The 19,585-nt window shown below is 41.2% G+C and overlaps 1 protein-coding gene across 7 annotated transcripts in view; it reads left to right on the forward strand.

Moving 5' to 3' along the window:
- The window catches only part of SDK1 (sidekick cell adhesion molecule 1), an 867,584-nt gene that overhangs the window by 334,575 nt on the left and 513,424 nt on the right, over window positions 1–19,585 (forward strand). For all 7 annotated transcript variants that reach the window (XM_034669743.1, XM_034669739.1, XM_034669740.1 and 4 more), the window contains 2 exons: window positions 11,997–12,103; window positions 14,190–14,337. In XM_034669743.1, the coding sequence (XP_034525634.1) occupies window positions 11,997–12,103; window positions 14,190–14,337 (255 nt within the window). The remainder of the gene's footprint in view (window positions 1–11,996; window positions 12,104–14,189; window positions 14,338–19,585) is intronic.

Below are 19,585 nucleotides of genomic sequence, written 5' to 3' on the forward strand. Positions count from 1 at the left end.
CGCCAGCCGCCCTGCGCGCGCGCTCCTGGAGCTCGCGTTCTAAGTCTGCTGTCTCGAGGGTGCCGTCCGCGCGTCCGCCTGTTCCCCCGTGCAGGTGGCCCGCCAACCGCCAGCCGTCCCGAGTGCGCTCCCGGAGCTCCCTTCTCAGCCTGCTGTTTCAAGCGTGCGGGTCCGCGGTCTGTCCGCTCCCCCTTGTAGGTGGCTACCGCTTCCCGGCGCCCTGACACGGCGGCTCCCTCCCCCTTCTGTTTAGCTTCCGATATCTGTGCGCGGTTTCACGGCTCCCCGCTTCGTACCTCGATACTCAGCGCTGGAGATGTTCATTTGTAGAGATCCAGATGTATCTTCCTGCGTCTCAGGCTGATTCCGTGGATATTCCTGCTGGTCTGGTACCTATCCAGCTCAACTCAGGGGACCGGCTGAAAAAGGGGTCCCCTACTCCTCCGCCATCTTAACCTCCCCTTGAGACCTCTCAGGTTTAAATCTGTTTAGCTTCCGTTTCTATGGGAGGGTTATTGTAACAGCTGCTGTAGTTCTGAGTAGGGCAGAATTAGTGGCAGCCTAAAAAGTCCAAGAGGTCCCCAAATCAGCAATGTCATGTTCTTATTTAATGGAAATGAGAGAATTGGCTCTCCAGAGGTATTTTGCATAGAGTAATGGGCTTCTCAACATGGGGCATTGCCCATCACTCACTCACCTTGAAAGTCAGAAGTTAGGGGCCTCTGGCTGGCACAGTCAGAAGAGCACATGACTCTTGATCTCAGGGTTGTGAGTTTGAGCCCCATGTTGAGCGTAGAGATTACTTAAATAAACCTTAAAAAATGTTTAAAAAATAGTCAGAGGTTATAATATGATGGTTCATGAACCGCATCCAGTCTGCCCAGAATGTGGTATGTGTGTATGTATTTAAAAAATCAGTTGAAAATATATATGGATATACCCACAGAATATATTTCTTTTTTTCTTTTTTTTAATTTTTTTTTGTTATATTTTGTTAGTCACCATACAGTACATCCCTGTTTTTTTTTTTTTATTATATTATGTTAGTCACCATACAGTACATGCCTGGTTTCTGATGTAAAGCTCGATGATTCATTAGTTGCGTATAACACCCAGTGCTCCATGCAATACGTGCCCTCCTTACTACCCATCACCAGTCTGTCCATCCCCCACCCCCCTCCCCTCTGAAGCCCTCAGTTTGTTTCTCAGAGTCCATAGTCTCTCATGCTTCATTCCCCCTTTGGATAAGGAGGGGTAATCAGAATATATTTCTTAATTGCTTGGCAGCATTTAACAATTGTAAGGTTTCATATAAAAATCCACTTTCCGGTCCCTCTTGAGCAGTCAGAAGGCCTGGCCACCAGGCTCTGCTGCCCCGCACAAGCAGGCGTGGCCAGTGCTATCCTTCAGGAAGGGCACAGCCTCTCTGGTCCTTAGCACTCTGGTCCCCACCCTGTATAAAGCCACACTTGCTTTGCTCAGTTCCCTTATCCATCTGCTCTTTGTAGACATAGAAATTTGTGACCACCTCTTTCATTATTAGGCCTATACTGTCAGAGTACCTGCTGTTGTAGGAGCAGTTTATCGTAACAGTTAAGAGCATGTTGACATCAACAGACCCAGGTTGGAATCCCAGCTCACGACCAATTAGCATCAGCAATGTAACCTCAGGCAAGCCACCAATACCTGCAAAATGGGGTCGATCATACCTCATTTGTGGTGTTGTGAGCATTAAAAGGCTCTAATGTACGTAAATTGTGTGTTTTCTGGCCCACAAGCAATCTGCTAATAAATCCTAGTTGACACTGTATACTATTATAATGAGGTGTTAGGGGATTTGGTTTTGTAGGAGGGGCATAAGAAAGGAAAAGACAAGCAAGCTTAGAAATGAAAACCACGTGTGACTAATGGGCTTTAACAGAAGGTGCCTTGAATTCAGATATTTCTGTTCAACTTCAGTGTGTGACTTTGGACAAGTGACCTAACCAGTTTGATCTTGATTTTCTCATCTGTGAAATGGGTGTAATATAACCCGCCTCAGAGAGTTCTCACAAAAATGAAATGACATAGTGTTTTGTATGCCCCAGGAAGAAAGGAGTGAAGTTTCAGAAGACTCCAGGTTGTTCTTCCCTACAAAAAGTAGTAATGCGGGTGATCTATACCAACGGTCTTCAAACTGGGGAACATGGCCATGGATAGCGGCAAAGGAATTGCTTTCTAGACGTTCAGTTTCCATATGTGTGTTTCTGAGGTTGAGCTGACTGAGAACGTGTGTAGGCACCTGCGGTTCTCTTTTCCTGCGTTCTTTGTGCTCTTTCTCCCAGTTCACAGAAGGGAGGTTACTCCCCCCGAGTCCTCCCACGGAACTGCTTCTTAAAGATGCAAGACAAGTGCGTAGTTCAGAATATTGAACAAAATGTTGGGCTCTTTTAAACAACCCCAGAAGAACTTCTTGCCTTTCACATATTCCCTTTAGGGGAAAGTAGGACACTAGAAATGGGATATTTTGATCAATTTTGGGTTTTTTTAAATTCGGGTATGTTGTGTGGGTGGGTGGCAAGAGCTATACCAATTTTAACAACCCCACCTTTTCCATTCTCCAGCTGTTATCAAAGAATGTATTGTGCCTCAAGGAACATGTAATGAGAGCGAAACAGAGAGTGTGTGCAAGGTAGACCCACGGCACGCAAGGGCACCTTGTTTTATCTAGGTGGCAAACCCACAGCCGTGCCCTGAGGCTTGTCTACATACACAGAGAAGGAGGAGAGTATGCAGGATTTGTTAGAAAGAAGAATGAAGTCGAGAAATATTCTTTTGTGAAACACGGTCTGTCTGCATTTTACCCTCCTCTGAGATGAGAAGCGTGTGGTGAGGCCTCAGTTGGAGATCTCAGGGAGGAGGAGGTAAAAAGTGCTGTTTCCTTTGATCAGATCCGTGTTCCATCTTGATATAGAAGGAACGTGCACAAGAGGAAAGTTAGGGCTTTGTGTTTTCTCAAACGTTTATTCAGAAGACACTTTCATTAACTTTTGCAAAAAAGATTATTTGACATTCTAAATCCATATCCATTTTTTATTACTTTCCTGTGTTTTGCTTGCTGCTATCCTTCAACCTCTTCTCTACTTTTTTATTTGCTTCTTCCATGTACTCAGTGGATTTAAATAAACACTTCAATGACCACAAATATGTGGTCAATACCTTCTCTTTGTTGTTAATTTCTATCCAATTCTGTTTATTCTAGTGGTAAATAACTTCCCATTCAATGAAATGTGAAGTAATTGGAAAAAAGAGCCACTTTCCTGTCATTAAGAGACATTTTCTTTCTAAATTTTTAATGCTTAATAATTATATTTCAAAATTAACACGTTTATGTTTTTTTGATTGACTGTGATAATTGCAATGAACATGTAGTATGGAAGAATTTTTATAAGCACTTAGAATCTTTTGATCAAAGGACATCCTTTTTAAGTTGCCATTTATATGTGTATTTTTATTTCAGAGAAGTATGTTGGATAATCAATAAGTATCTTTCATGCATAAAAATGTTATATTAGAATAAAATTCTATGGAGTAAATAGATTTACAACTCAAGTTCAAAGAGTAAAAAGGAGCAGTATGAAGGTTCTGTTAGTTCATTATTAAAAAATGGATAATGGATAATGTGGATTTCAAAATCATTATTTAGATTCCATTGGGTACATGTGAAACAGCAGTGCAACAGTTTTGTTTTAAAATGCTAAATCAGGGGTGCCTGGGTGGCACAGCGGTTAAGCGTCTGCCTTCGTCTCAGGGCGTGATTCCCGGTGTTATGGGATCGAGCCCCACATCAGGCTCCTCCGCTATGAGCCTGCTTCTTCCTCTCCCACTCCCCCTGCTTGTGTTCCCTCTCTTGCTGGCTGTCTCTATCTCTGTCAAATAAATAAATAAAATCTTTAAAATAAAATAAAATAAAATAAAATGCTAAATCAGGGTCGTCTGGGTGGCTCCGTCAGTTGAGCTGCCAACTCTTGGTTTTGGCTCAGGTCATGATCTCAGGGTCCAGGGTAGAGTCCCTCATTGGGCTCCTTGCTCAGCAGGGAGCCTGCCTCTCCCTCTGCCTGCCACTCCCCCCTGCTTGTGCACGCTCTCTCTCTCTCTCTCTCTCAGAAATAAAATCTTAAAATAAAATGCTAAGTCAGGGATGCCTGGGTGGCTCAGTAGGTTAAGTGTCTGCCTTCAGCTCAGGTCATGATCCCAGGGTCCTGGGATAGAATCTCGCATCGGACTCCTCGCTCAGCGGGGAACCTGCTTCTCTCTCTGCCTGCTTCTCCCCCTGCTTATGCGTGCTCTAGCTCTCTTTCTGACAAATAAATAAAATCTTAAAAAAATAAATAAAATGCTTAATCAGGGGGTCCTGGGTGGCTCAGTCAGTTGAGTGACTGACTCTTGGTTTTGGCTCAGGTCACAATCTCAGGGTCCTGGAATCGAGTCCTGCATTGGGGCTCTGTGCTTAGTGGGGAGTCTGCTTGTGGATTCTCTCTCTCTTTCCCTCTCTCTCTCTCATACACACACACATAAATAAGTCTTTTAAAAAATGCTAAATCATACACCATGCCATTATTATATATACAACTATTTAGACTTAATGATGAAATACTTTTGGTGTCCATTTTAAAATATGCGAGGAGATGGGGCTTTTTTTGCATTGCTCTTTGCACTAGCAGATTTACCTGTTAATTTGGTACACTTGGGATAATCCACAGGAAGACAAAGCATTGTGGGTCATTGAAGCAAGATTGCAGGGCCGGCTCATTATATATGGACCATTAAAATGAGATACATGCTTCATTCCCATTTCAGTAGAAACTTAGTAAGAAGAAATGGGTTATTCTAAAGCAAGAATGGTTTGGGGTAGATGTGATAAATTATATTCTGTACACTGAGGGCTTCAGACACTGAGATGGGTTATCAAGGATCCATTGTATTTTGTCATCATTTTTTTTAAGATATAAAACCTGTCCAAAACTCTCATGCTATTTTTTCGAATTACTCTTTCATCTACTTCCTTCCAATAAGCACCTTCAGCTGTCATATGTTAACCTTCACAAGACCATTCTCAGTCTCAAACTGAAAAACATGGCTACTTTATGAAAATGGTAGCTGTTTTCTCCCTGAAATTGAGTCCCTTTCCCCCCATCCCCACTTTGGTGTCAGTAGAAAATACTAATCCTATAAAGGCACATAATATAAACTCAGCTTTTCTAGCTTTGACCAAAAATAGTGTTTTCTTTGTTGCTTGTGTTGCAAACGGCACAACGAATTTCAGTGAGTTTCTGATGTTTTTCATATTGATGCTTGTATGCACATTTAGGCACAGGTGACTATATTGGCAAAATTGTAGTAGCTCAGCAATTAAACCAAGTTTCTATAGCTGTCATAGGCATATTTTTTTCCCCAGAAAATATTTATTTTCAATTATTTTCTACTTTGAGATAAAATAATTATATTCAAATAAGAATAGATAGATATCTAAACCAATAATTTCTTAGTGGTAGGCATGATATTCATTGTTTTAAGAGGAGGTATAATTGGATACTGTGAACTGCTAAAAATCTTCTTGTCTCCTTATGTGACCTGTCTCTGTGGTTCGATTTCTGTGCCAGTATCAACAACAGAAGTTTGATGGATGATTATTCTTTTTTTTTTTTATTCCAGTAAGAAAATAGGAATGGTTAAGGAAAAAGTAACTTTTTCTTATGTCTTTTAGAAAGATGAAAAAATTTACAATCTGAATAAAAATTATTAAATGCCTGGGAATAACCTTTATAAAAACCTAATGAAGTGGAAAATCTCACTAAGAGATATAAAAAAGAATCCTAGATAAAAAATCTAAACAACCATAAAACCAGACAAAGTATATGAAACAGTGGTGTTTAAGACACTGGACATCAGGCAGCCAAAGGTGATGATACCAGAGAAACAGAAAATCAGTGGGCCCCCTGGTTGCCCCAGCTTTAATGCTGTGTGAGAATTTCCAGGCTCATGGCCCAGACATGGGGGTGCTCATGTGTCTGGAGGATTCCTGAGTTGAAGACATCGGAGAATGCAGAGAGATCAAGGCACAGTACCAGAGAGAGGACTAGCGATCTGCAGACATTCTATGTTGAGTATTAGGCAGAATATTCATCAGCACATTCACTTGAGGAAATTCCCCAAGGCCAAGGAAAATACTGCCCAGAAGTGATGGTAGTTCTTACCATGCTCACCACACAGGGCTGGGTGGGGGACCTGTTCTCCCCAGCCATACCATAAACCTCATAATTTGTAGGGTTATTGGATAAAGGATACAGAATTATCTTGGGTCTGTAATGAGAATTATTAACCATTGACCAAATGCAGCTCTGATCCTGCCTAAGATTTTATAAACAAGACCAGAAAGGATCAGATGACTTTTTAAGTATTTTTGAAGCATTGGAGAGCAAAACTCAAGAATATATATAGAACTACAACAATATCCAACACCAAACAGGGTGAAATTCTCAATATCTAGAATTGAATCAAAGATTATCAGTCACATAAAGAGGAAGGAAAGCATGACCTGTAAGGAGGAGAAAAATCAATCTATTAATCTCTCAAGCCAAAGCTGACACAGGTGTTAGAAGTAGCAGAGAAAGATACTGAAACATCGTAACTGTATTCCATGTGATCAAAGCTAAATACATACCTGAAAGATATTAAAAGTCAGAAATCAAACTTAAGAGGATGCAACCTATAATGTCTGAGATGAAAAACACATTGGATGGGGTATCAGCAGTTTAGATATGGCAGAAGAAAATGTTAGTGAACTTAAAGGTATAGCAATAGAACTATCCACAGTGAAGGGCAGATAGAAAAGAAAATGAATCAAACACAATGAAATGAGCATTAATAGGTTACAGACCAACTTCAGCTAGCCTAATGTATGTGTGATTGGAATCCCAAAGGAGGCAGGGGCAGAAAAATATTTGAAGGAATAATATTGAAAATGTTCAACATTTGATGAAAACTACAAACCCACCACTGCAGGAAGCTCAGCAGATCCCAGTAGTGGATCTTCTGGCCAGTGCAGTCAGGAAAACAAATATAAAAGAAATAAAAGGCATCTTGGTTGTAAGAGAAGACATAAAAATGTCTTTTTTTGAGGGTGATATGATCGTCGATATAGAAAATGTGACATTATTTATTAAAAAGCTGCTAAAACTAGTAAGTGGACTTAGCAGTGTTACAGGATACAAGATCAGTATTTAAAAATCTTAAGACTGAGACAAAGCATCTAATTATGCTTTATTGCTAAGCTATGGGAAAGACTCTTCTGCTTTTTTGTTTTGTTTTGTTTTTAATCTGCTCTACCCACTACTCACCAAAAGGAAAGGTCTACTGATTGAATGGAGAACTTGTTTGTTAGGTGACGTGTAACCAGTTGGTTTCTTCATCATCTCACTGAACTGAGTATGACTCCCGCCTGCCTGCGTCTTCCCACAAAGGGCTTTGGTTGTTCCCAAACAACAAGTTGGTCGGCTTCAGTTTTCTGGATTTGGTTTATAGTCACTTTTCTGCTGGTTAACCCTCCATTGGTCCTGTCCTCTTGGAACTGCCCAGTTCTCAACAATAACAGTTATATTTTGGCCCAAATGAACTAGTCTTGCACATTTTGGCTAAAATAATTAGAATCCCTTCTAGTACCACACTGCTTAAGGCTCTGGGTCCTTTGATCTTTTTCTTAACACATTTCAGTTTGGATCTTTCATTTCAGTATTTTGTTTGTAAAGAAAGCTGTAGACTGATTCCACTTTTGATTATTATTCTTTTTTAATTTCATGTAGGAAATTTATAAAAATGAAATTGAAAGCCTAATTATTTATCATCACCTCTCCAAAAGAAGAATCAAAGTAGTTCCAAGAAGGGTATAAATGACTTACAGGGGTTTTTTTGTTTTGATTTTTCCTTGACCATTTTTTTCACTTTAAATATAAGATTGGGCTCTGGGCCAAGACATGAAAGTTTATTATAGAACTTGGCAGTTTATTTTCATGCAAAATAGATATTTTTTTTTAAGATTTTACTTATTTATTTGACAGCAAGAGAGACAGCCAGCGAGAGAGGGAACACAAGCAGGGGGAGTGGGAGAGGAAGAAGCAGGCTCATAGCAGAGGAGCCTGATGTGGGGCTCGATCCCATAACGCCGGGATCACGCCCTGAGCCGAAGGCAGACGCTTAACCACTGTGCCACCCAGGCGCCCCAAAATAGATATTTTTATACCAGCATAAAAAATTAAAGTTGTGGGGAGTAGTCTTACCTGGAGTGGCATAAAATGGATGTAGGACCCCCATTCAAAGAAAAAAAAAGACTTAGGTCTAATTTTAATGAGCATGAAAATTCTCTCTTGGAATTGAATGATGTTGCCTGACCTGAGAGGGAGAAATGCAGATGTGCCTTCATTATTCAGAACCAGCGTAGGTCTCTGTAGACCTGTGTCCTTAGTCATAGTATCTCACTGTTGCTGGAAGAACTCCACAGTAGCATGTCTGCACCCAGGCAGTATTTTGTCAGACATTTTCTAAAATTTGTGTGTTTCATGTTCAGGAAAACTCATAACAGGCTAATTTATCCCAGTTTTGGAAGGACCGTTTATTGCCTAATGATTCTTAGTAGTTTACCAGGAAGCCACGACTTTTAAAAGAGAGATGATTCTAAGAGGCATTATTTAGGTTTTTCTGTGACCGTGGTGCATGCCTGGTAACTTGAGAAGCTTTTTCAGCTGAAATTATTTTGGCTATGTCCTGTAGTGTGGGCATTTGGGGAATTCTAGGACAAGCCACAGAAACAAACTCTTTCTTACTGAAATGGAGAGCAGGAAGTTATTGCATGGACATTGGGCTGCTCGTAGAATCAGTCACCAGGCAGGCTGGAGATTGGGCAGGAACAGAGTGAGGGGAACCCGCTAGAGCCACATCGGCCCAGGAGCCGGTCCTGCGAGAGTCCTGCTGTTAGTTCACCTGGGGCCTGGATGCTGTTATTTGAGCCATTGCCCTGCCTGGCATTGGGCACCGCACTGCTTCCCTGGGCTGGGCTCCGCTGCACCCTGGCACCACTGCTGTCAGATGAATCCTCCTTCAGCCCCATTCCTGTGCATCACCAGCCTCTGATCTAAAAATCCAGAGTATCTGTGGGCAGTGGTCATGCACTCTTTCCTACCTGGGTCCAGGGGTCTGGCTCCACCGAGACTCAGAGTGGAAAATTCTCCAAGCACAGGAAAATGGTGTAGATCTCAAGCAGACAAAAAAAATGTCAAATGTTCACTCCAGGCAGGGCTAGTCAAGCAGCTGTGTATGGGCTGAAATAGAGCAGCAGTTGCTTGCTAGACAAACTTTGGGGCTGCTCTTGTGGCCCGTCCTGAGGGGCAATGCAGAGCTGAGGTATTCTCCTACTTAGCAGGAATGGACATGTAAACCCTTGGTTTTGCTGTGATTTTGTGTTTAATTTTCTTTAATTTGCTGTTCCTGATAATGAACTAGCCCTGGAAAATGTTCTGTTGGTCTAGTAGAATTCTGCCTTTATACAGTGAATACAAACATTCCCTGCTGTGTTTATTTGAAATAGGAGCAGGCATTTTCTATATTTTAGTGGCATATGGTGCTAGGATTTTATCATACTTTCTTATAAAGAGCCAGGAAATTTTCTCTGCTTAAAAATGTGTGTTTATAAACAATAGGCTTGCAGTGAATATTCCCATCTGTTAGGTGAACATAATTTGTGTAGGAATTCCTGTAATAGGTGGAGTACTTTGCAACTTTTTTTGTATATTTTTCCCCTGGTGAGACATTAGACTAAAGAGATGGTACAAAGCAGCATATGCCTAATATTCAAATTTGTATCTGTTCCCCCCTGGTTTGAAAACACTGCTATTTTTGTGCGTTAGTACATAGGATTACTATAGAAATTCATAAGAATGTAAAATCTATTTAGGATCCTGCAAAAGAAAAGGAAAATGGAATGGATAACAATTATACACATATGGAAATGTTGCAACGATGAACCTGTTCATTAGTTTTTCAAATATGTACTCTCATAACTTGTGTTATTTCGTTTCCAAAAACTTTTGTTGACTTCATTTTAACTTAATCTCAAAACTCCTCCTTATTATAATTACAGTATCTGACAGTTAAAGCTGCTTCTCTTTCTAGCCTTCATTTATAATTTAAATACATGGCATTGACTCTTTGTGTTCAGTTTGATATTATTATTATTACCCACACTAATCAATTTTTTGTTTGAGATGAGCCATTCCTCAGAATAGAATAAAATTTTGAAGATTAAAACTCAGCAATATTTTTCATAAAAGATTTTATTAATCTTGTCATGGGAATATCAAGATGGTTATCAGATGGAAAACATACTTTGATTAATATTTGCTTAGTGCTGAATGGCCTATATTGTCCAAATGTTTTATTCACTTAAAAATTACGCCTTTAAGTTCCTTTTCCAGGTTGACTAATTGGACATACTTGAGTAAAAAGATGAGCAATCAGGGGGCGCCTGGGTGGCACAGCGGTTAAGCGTCTGCCTTCGGCTCAGGGCGTGATCCTGGCGTTATGGCATTGAGCCCCACATCAGGCTCCTCCTCTATGAGCCTGCTTCTTCCTCTCCCACTCCCCCTGCTTGTGTTCCCTGTATCGCTGGCTGTCTCTATCTCTGTCAAATAAATAAATAAAATCTTTTAAAAAAAAAAAAGATGAGCAATCAGTTGAATATAAGCAATTTCAAGCTATGCTTAGGAACTGAGCCAATAAGCATACCGTTCATGGTGCTTTTTACCCTATTTTTAAAAGTTTCTCTGATTATCCTTTGTGAGAAGTATTTTTAAATTGAAGACAACTATTAACAGAACGTCTTTGTAATAAAGGAGAGCATCGGTGAGTTTTCTCTTTTTTGGGAAATAGGCTACCATTCGATTGCGTGTTAGCTCTCTTTTTCTTTCTTGTGGTAGGCAACTTCCTATTTGTAAAAAGTATCCAGGACTCAGCCTTATTCTTGATTTGTTTTTGAACATGGCCTAGAAACCAATTAATGTGCTCTCTCAGGTGTCGTGAAAGGTTTGGGCTCTGGAGCTATAAAACTCACTTCAAGTGGTCCTTGGTTATAAATCGTACTTGCTTATGGATTTCAAAACATCCTACGTTATAAAAGTAACAGTAAACCTAAAGCAGGACTTTTATGGAATCCGTATCTTCTAACTACCTTTTTTCTTCTATAAAATGTTACTGAAATTTTTAGAAAGGCACTGATTTGAAGGATGTGATTACTTACAGTCACAGCGGTGGAAAATACCAATGAAATCACCTTTCAGTTACCCAAAAACGTTTTTAAAGTTAATGTCAGGCCATATGCGGAGAAGGAAGTGAGGGAAGTGTATGAATTGTGTTGGGGGGTCTACAACAGTGAGTGCAGAGGGGAGTTGTGTCACAGTGTCCCTGCTCTCTTTGCCTCGATGACACCTGTATCTCATCCTGAAAATGTTTGAATTTTTAGGTAGAGTAACATGGCACATTATGTAAAGATTGTTGCCAGTTCTAGAAATAACTTTTACAGATTCTGAAAGAGAATTATAAACACTTTTTGTTGAAAGGTCTAGTTTAAGTGTAATGACCTATCACTGTTTTACGTTTGTCATTTATTCAGCTAGTTGTGAGTGTTCTCTACTACATGCATGGCGGTGTGCTAGGAGCTAGGGGCACAGGGGTGAGCAAGGCAGGTCTAGAATCTAGCTTCATGTGCTACTGACAGCGTCGTTGGGGAGACAGACATCGATTACGTAATCTCACAAATAAATTGCAGTTGGGGTAAGTGTGTCGACCAGAGAAGGATTACATAGGCATTAGTTTACCAAAAATAAAATATTTGTTGAGCACTTGCAAAATGAAATGCCAGAGCTGATCTAGATACAGAAGCATTAACACTTCTTTTTGGTATTTGGCAGGTATATTATCCCGTCTTTACAGAGGCTTGATGCTGGGTTTTACCGCTGTGTGGTGCGAAACAGGATGGGAGCTCTCTTGCAGAGAAGATCAGAAGTTCAAGTCGCATGTATGTGTGCATTGGAAAAGTCTCCAAATGATGAATAACAGAAACAAAATGTCTGTGGGCAATGCTGATCAAAATCACTTTTAACCATTGTAGGAATCGAGATTCTGTCTTGGATTCTATTTGGAATAGAATAATTGCTAAAGTTGTTGGGAGATAAGTAAACAGCTAGTGAGGCTGGTCCGGTGGCGGGGCTAATGAGGTAAATGCCAGTCCTGGCCTTTCAGCGGTCAGGGGCTCTGTCGGGCCCTGTGGAGGACAGGAAACAAAAATTAACAAGATGCCTTCTGTTTTATGATTAGCTGCTCCTAGCGTTCACGATACTCAGGTTCAAATGTTTTTCAAATTAAAAATTAAAGCCAGTTAGGTAAAATTTTATCAGTTCATAATGAATTTTTTCCAGTGATTTGTTTAGAAATCCTTTAGCTACACAATAAAAAGTACGTAGATCGTAATGTCCTCGATGGTATTACTGTTAGTGATTTGATGAGTTCTCTGTGGGGCAGACCGATTTCAGAGTAGAATTAACTGAAGGAGATATCAGAATGCAGGGAGTTTGCATTTGATGCCATCTTTTAGGAGGAAGTGGAGAGACAAGCTGGCTGACATGAAGCACTATATACTTTTGTAGTCCAAAATCTGTGAACAGTCAAGTCCATCTAAAACGGCCTGTCTGCTTTATTATATTTTGAATTTACTACCAAAATGTCTCTCCCTTTAAAAGAAAGCAGAAAGTGTTATGAAGTTTTAAGTTACATGTTACTATGTTATGACAGATTTGAGAGAACTCTAGAGAGCTCCTAAATTGGGCTGTCAACCAACAATGACAATGTTTTCTTATTTGTTCTTTGACCACAGGTAAGGCCTGTAGTTTTCAGCATCACTATATCAAATAAAATAATTGCTCGTTACTCTACTATTCTGTAATTACTAGTGACTGAGTGTCCATGTTTAGTTATGTTTTTAATTAGGAAGGCTTAACTTTTCTGAATTGTGGTGAAGACACTCAGCTAAATCTTTCTGCAGAATAACTGCGAACTTCTATTCAGTTGAATAATTGAAAACATAATTAATAAATACAAAGTTCAGATCGATACCCCAAACATATTTGAATAAGTTAACAGCTTGGAATTTATTATCCTGTATTAAATTCTATTATGTAATATTAAGCTTTGGGCTTTTTTGGGTTAATTTTTTATACCCTTGTTTCTGTCATTTATCTCTAGCTCTTAGATGTTTTCTTATCTCTCTTTCTCCTTTTTGATAACAAGTTTCACTTTGAAAATAACTGTGACTATTTTCCTAATCTGTTTCATTAGTCTGTTTCATGTCTTTCCTAGAATAGTAAATGCTGCTTATTACATAGGAAATAATTTCTTTTGAATAAAAAATCCACTGATAGTAGAGATTTTTTATGGACTATTCCAAATTTTTATATACATTGAGACGAAAACATAGGATATATGCCACGTGTGTATACACATGTATCTATATCTAAATAACATAGACATTTTTTCAGAAGTTTCAAATGTTACTAATTTAAAAATTGGCCTCTTATACCTACATTCTAATCACTTTTTTTTCTGTGACTCATTTTTTTTTTTTTTAATGCTGTTTATCGGTAGCACAGGTACTGGAACAAAGCCTGCTTGCCCCAAATTAAAAGAAACCGAACGGGGCAATGGCGGCTGCCTGGGTGACACCAGCCTGAGAGACTGGGGAGCTGGGGGGGTAGCCGACTGCGCTCCGATTCAGTCTCTGCGGCGGTAGGGTGCTTTCCCACAGTTTATTCCAATATTAAAATCAGTTGCAAACGTTTCATTGTAGTGTCACAGCGACACAGAGACCATGAAGTTCTGCTGATTAATGCATTTCGTGGGCCCTTTGGAGGCACATGGCTCTGCCTCATGCTCCACTTCACCACCAGATCTGTACTCATCAGCATTACCGCTCAATCTCTCTTGTCTTATTGCTTAATTATAGCAACGTCGGTGACTTTGCAGTAATATATAGTTATTTCCATCTTTGACCCTCCCCCCCCCAAAAAAAGAGTTTTCTGGAACTTCAAGGGTCTGATTTTTCTCTGCAGATATGGGAAATTTCATGGATGCAGACCAGAGAAAAACGGTGTCTCAAGGACATGCAGCAGTTCTCAACTTACTGCCCATCCCCAGCTGCCCGAGACCACAAGTGACTTGGTTCAGAGAAGGGCACAAGATCATTCCCAGCAACAGGATGTAAGTTGCTCCAAACTTTAGAACACAACTCATTACACTTGTTGGCACCATTGACATATTATTTAATGAATTTCACTGTATCAGTGAAGCCTTGAAAAGAATAATAACCTGGTCTGGGAGTCCTCCCCTAGTCCTTACTAAGCAGCTTTCTGGAAGACTTGGCTTGGAAATGTTTAAGCAGTTTAATCATCATGTGACATTACTGTTACTGTTAAAGCATCCATTGTTACAGTCCGTTTTTTCCTTTCTTGAATGCATTTTTTGAGATGTCATTGTCATCCTTGAGTTGTGTTTAGCTCCAAGTACTAATTTAATGAGTTCTGGTATTTACCTATGGAGCTGTGGAGTTTTTTCCCCTCCTTTCCTGAGCCATGTTTGATACTACTTTTTCTGACGATAAGACAGTAATTACTGCTTATTTCTCTTTATCCTTTTATCCTGCCTTGACAGTTTTATTTCCCTTTGTTTAATTAGTGGTTCGCCCATCTATTGCAGAAGAGTTGTTTTGTGATTAGTTAAGCATTATTTCAAGGTGTTCCTGCCTATCCCACATTCAAGGTATTTATCTAATGCCAAACAGATTTTCTTCATTTAGAGCTGTAAGTGATTAAAAAGAACATTTGGTATGTATTTCATAACTGGACATTTTGCAATCAAATTTAAAGATAATATGTGAAATGTAAACACTTCAGAGATGAACATTTCTGAAAGAATCATGAAATACTTGTAAGCTTGGGCTAAAAGTGAAATACTTATGCTGTCAGATGGTTGCACTCATACAAAAATTCAAGAGAAGAAAATGCTTTTGTTTTCTTCTGTTTTTCCAAAAAAGATATGTATATATATATATATAAAAGATAATTTGCTGAATAGGTTTTAAATGTAACTCCGAAAGTCACTGTGAGGTGTAAACTTGCTTTTTCCCCCATCCATGGGATCCCTTCTCTAAGACAGGTATCATGGCTCTTCTGCTGGGCATCTGAACTTGCTTGACCCCAGACCATTCCTAATCTTATTTAACAAGTGTTTCTATTCTTGTTTTTGGAACAGGAAAAATATTGTGATGTATAAAGGCCATATTTAAAAATTTTAGTAAAAAACCTAATTACCTTAGAAAATGGGATAACTGCTTTCCTTTTTTTTATAATAATTTTTTATTATGTTATGTTAGTCACCATACAGTATATCCTTAGTTTTTGATGTAGTGTTCCATGATTCATTATTTGCGTCTAATACCCAGTTCACCATGCGATATGTGCCCTCCTTAATACCCATCACCAGCCTATACCAGTCCCCCACCCCCTCCCCTCTGAAGCCCTCAGTTTTATCAAGAGTTGCTTGGGTGTCCACATTTATATTGATTCCAGTGATAACGAATGCCTCTTGAGGTCGGTGAAACAAAGAACAGGGATCAATTTTTCACTCTTTTAGAAGACTGTTAGGCTGAACGAAAGGCAGCTGAGGTAGACTCTTGTGAACTATTCTGGAAGGTTCTAGCATTGAGCACAGTGTGGGTGGGCCAATTTGGGATGAATGCTAGGGAAGAGTGGGTGCTAGGGAGGGTGGGTAGATTGAACTAAGTTTCCTCTCCACCATCAGAGCTTCTAATTAATGTCAATGGGAGCACAGTCCGGCCTGGAAGAATTAGTGTACCTCAGCAGCAGGCAGCTATATAGCAACTCCTTGTTCATTTGCGGTCTAGCCATATTCACGAGGCAGCATTTATTCAAGAAGTACGAAAGGAGATAGAATGAAATATCAGCTCTTAATTTTATAAGCTTTTCTTTTTTACTTGCAGATTCTTGCTAAAGACTGTTTAATTCCTGGTGCTCTACTAAGATAAAGATGCTAAGTAGGCTTTAACTTAGTGTCCTATCAAACAAATGGTCTGCGAAGCTGTTGATAAATCTCCAATCTCAGTAGAATAATATGCCGGTAATCTTTTTTTTTAGGAGATGAGATGAGATGAGATGAGGCTGGTTATGGGTATTTCCACATTTGCAAGGCCTTTTGTTTCATATTTTCCACCTCATCATCACCCCCATATTTATTAAGTACCTGCCGTGCAAGACGTCATAAATCAGTGCGTGTGTGGTTTTCTTCATTAGTTTATACATCATTCAAAGATATATTGCTTTACACGTCTAAGAAAGTCTGACTTTGGATAGCAGTTGGGAGGGCATTTCTGCATGGCCCCTGCCCAGACTGCTGGCAGACAAAAGTCAGATGGCATTGGATCTGTTCTGCACCACCAGAGGTGTCATTTAAAACCGAACCGTTTGACTCAAAGTGTTGCTCATACTGAAACAGGTCAAGCTTCTATAGCTGCTGTAAGCTGGTTAGCTGAGGTCAGTTCCCTGACACAACTGGGGGATGGTCCTTGGCCACGGGGAGGAGGAGCCTCATCTCGCCAGCCCCACCTCCCTACTATATATTTTTTTAAAGATTTTATTTACTCATTTATTTATTTATTTATTTGAGAGAGAGGGAACTCAGGGTGGGGGGAAGGAGCAGAGGAAGAGGGACAAGCAGGCTCCGCCCTGACCCTGAGCCCTACGCGGGGCTTGATCTCAGGACCCTGAGATCATGACCTGAGCCGAAACCAAGAGTCGGACATTTAATGACTGAGCCACCCAGGGATCACCCCCTTCCCCCCGCCCTCCACTGTGCCCTTCAGAATGTGAGCTTTTGGCTTCCAGTTCAATGATTTTTTTTTTCATTTTCAAGGGAAACAATAATTCTAATGTTCCCTAACTTGAGAAGTTAGTTGAATAGCCTATTAATAATTTTAACAGCAGCTGTTATTTGTTGAGTACCTACTTTAAACACATCTTCCCTTCTTCTCACAGTTGCCTTCTGAAGGAATAAAATTAGTCGTGCTTCTAGAGATCAGACTGAGCACTGGAGATGTTAACCAGCCCACCCAAGGACACGCAGCTGACCAGTGGCCTAGCGAGGGTTCCACCCCAGGCCTGCCTGGCTCTGAGTCTCCTGCTGTCTTCTGCCTCACACTAATTCTTCTTTTCACTTTATTTTGCTGAACCTTCTTGGTGCTTTTGATTTATTTTTCCATACGCTTCTTATATTCCTATTTCTCCCTTTTTAGAACACCAGCCTTCAATTTGAAATACTACAGGTTGCCGTGAGCCACAGGCACACACAGACACATGTGCCCACATAGCCCTGAGTGGGCCTGCAAGTGTATTATTTATCCATTGTATTGGGTCTGTAAGTCCCTAACTCAGAAATTTTTGACAAAAGAGAAGGCAAACATGGTTTTTCAATTAAGGCATGGGCTTTATGAAATTCAGAGGCCTCGTGGGAGATGGGGTGGAAATGATGTCTGTATAGCACAGGGTGGGGGGCAGCAGGAGATAGAGGGCAGCTGCCATGTGCAAAACCCAGCACCCTATCACTGGCAGCCTCTTTGTTCTTGAGCTACATACTTGTTGAAGGAGGAGGTTTAAATCGTGTAGCAAAAGGAGCAGCAAAAATAAGTAGCTGGAGGGAATGTCCCTGTGGTGGATGTGAGCTGCCTCACATTCACATCAGAATGAGGCTAAATGAAACACAAAGTTCTGATTGCAATTTGGGCTTTTCCCCCCGTTCTTTTTTTTTTTTTTAAGATTTTATTTATTTATTCGACAGAGATAGAGACAGCCAGAGAGAGAGGGAACACAAGCAGGGGGAGTGGGAGAGGAAGAAGCAGGCTCATAGCAGAGGAGCCTGATGTGGGGCTAGATCCTATAACGCTGGGATCACGCCCTGAGCTGAAGGAAGACGCTTAACCGCTGTGCCACCCAGGCGCCCCATCCCCCATTCTTTCACTAAGTACTTATTTAGGGCGTACCACATACAAGGTCCTGTTCCCGGCACCGAATATGCAGCAGGAAACAAAAGAAAGTCCTTGTCTTCAGGAAGCCTGTCTCCAAGTGGAAGGAAACAGATGATGTGCCAGCTGGGGTAACAGGAGAAAATAAAGCCCAGGATGGAGTGGGGAACACAGGGGTCAGGTGGGTTGCTGTTTTAGATGTGGAATCAGAGAAGGCCTCTCCAATAATCACCTCTTTGAGCAGCGTCTTGGACAAATCAGGGGAGGAGACTGGGGGTAAATCCGTGAGAAGAGCCCCTGAGGTAGGAGGGTGGCATGTGCGTTGGAGGAGCAGCCAGGCTGGAGCGGGGAGAGGGCTGGAGCTGAGGTTCCTGGGCTGGCTGGGCCCGATTCCTGGGTGCTGGTGACTTAGCCGGGGTGAGCACTTCGGCATTGCTCTGAGGGGCTGAGCAGAGCAGCAGCGTGAGCGCCCTTGTGATTCTTCGGTTAGGAATTCCGTGAAGAATGGACCATAGGGCAGCAGAATCCGAAACGAGAAGCCCCGTTAGGGGTTGGCTGCAGTAGTTAGGTGACTCAGACTGAGCGGTTTGGTTTGGGGAGGGATGGTGTGAAGTATGAGATACTGATACATTCTGAATGTAGAATCAACAGGATTTCCTGTGCAGTAGATGGTGGGGTGTGAGAGAAGGAGAGAAGCCGTGGAAAACTGTAAGAATTTTGGCCTTCACAACTGATAGGATGGACTTACCATTTCCTGAATGGGAAAGATGAATTGCAGGCAAAGCAAGTTCTGTCCAAATTGGGGGGGGGGGGTTGGTGTCTAAAATCTGTTTTGTACATGTTTGAGACGCATAGTAGATGGTCAAGAGGGTCCAGTCATGACATAGTTGTTTATATCAGACTCAAGGTCAGCAAAGAGGTCTAGGCTAAACTTGGGGATCGTTAGTGTGTTCGTGATTTTTAAAGCTCTTTATAGTTCCGTATGAAATACCTAAGTCAGTGAGTGAAGCCCGAAGAGTTCCATCCTATCAATTGAGACGTTCTTGGTCACAGAGGATGACTCTGGCTGAGCTAAAAGACTATGCACTGGAGAACTTAGAGAACTACAGAACCAAGCCAGTAGAAGGACAGGGAGAGGGTGGGGATGGGGGGCGGGGGTGTGCTCGAGGCCGAGGAGCAGGGAGCGAGTCAGCACTTTAATGGCTTCCCAAGGATGTGAGGTCCTACCTCCTGGAACTTGTGACCATGTCAGGTAACAGGGCAGAGGGGGAGGAGGGCTGCAGGCAGGAGGAGATTCGTAAGCTGGGAAGTGGGACAAAGGAGGAAAGGCGAAGTCTTATGACTGGCGCAGTTGCATTCAGCGCCAGCACCCCCTGACCGGCCTGTGCCCGCCGCCGGCAGTGCTCAGTCTTCTCA

Source organism: Ailuropoda melanoleuca, chromosome 10 (assembly GCF_002007445.2).
Source record: "Ailuropoda melanoleuca isolate Jingjing chromosome 10, ASM200744v2, whole genome shotgun sequence".
In the NCBI taxonomy this organism is placed as follows: Eukaryota; Metazoa; Chordata; class Mammalia; order Carnivora; family Ursidae; genus Ailuropoda; species Ailuropoda melanoleuca.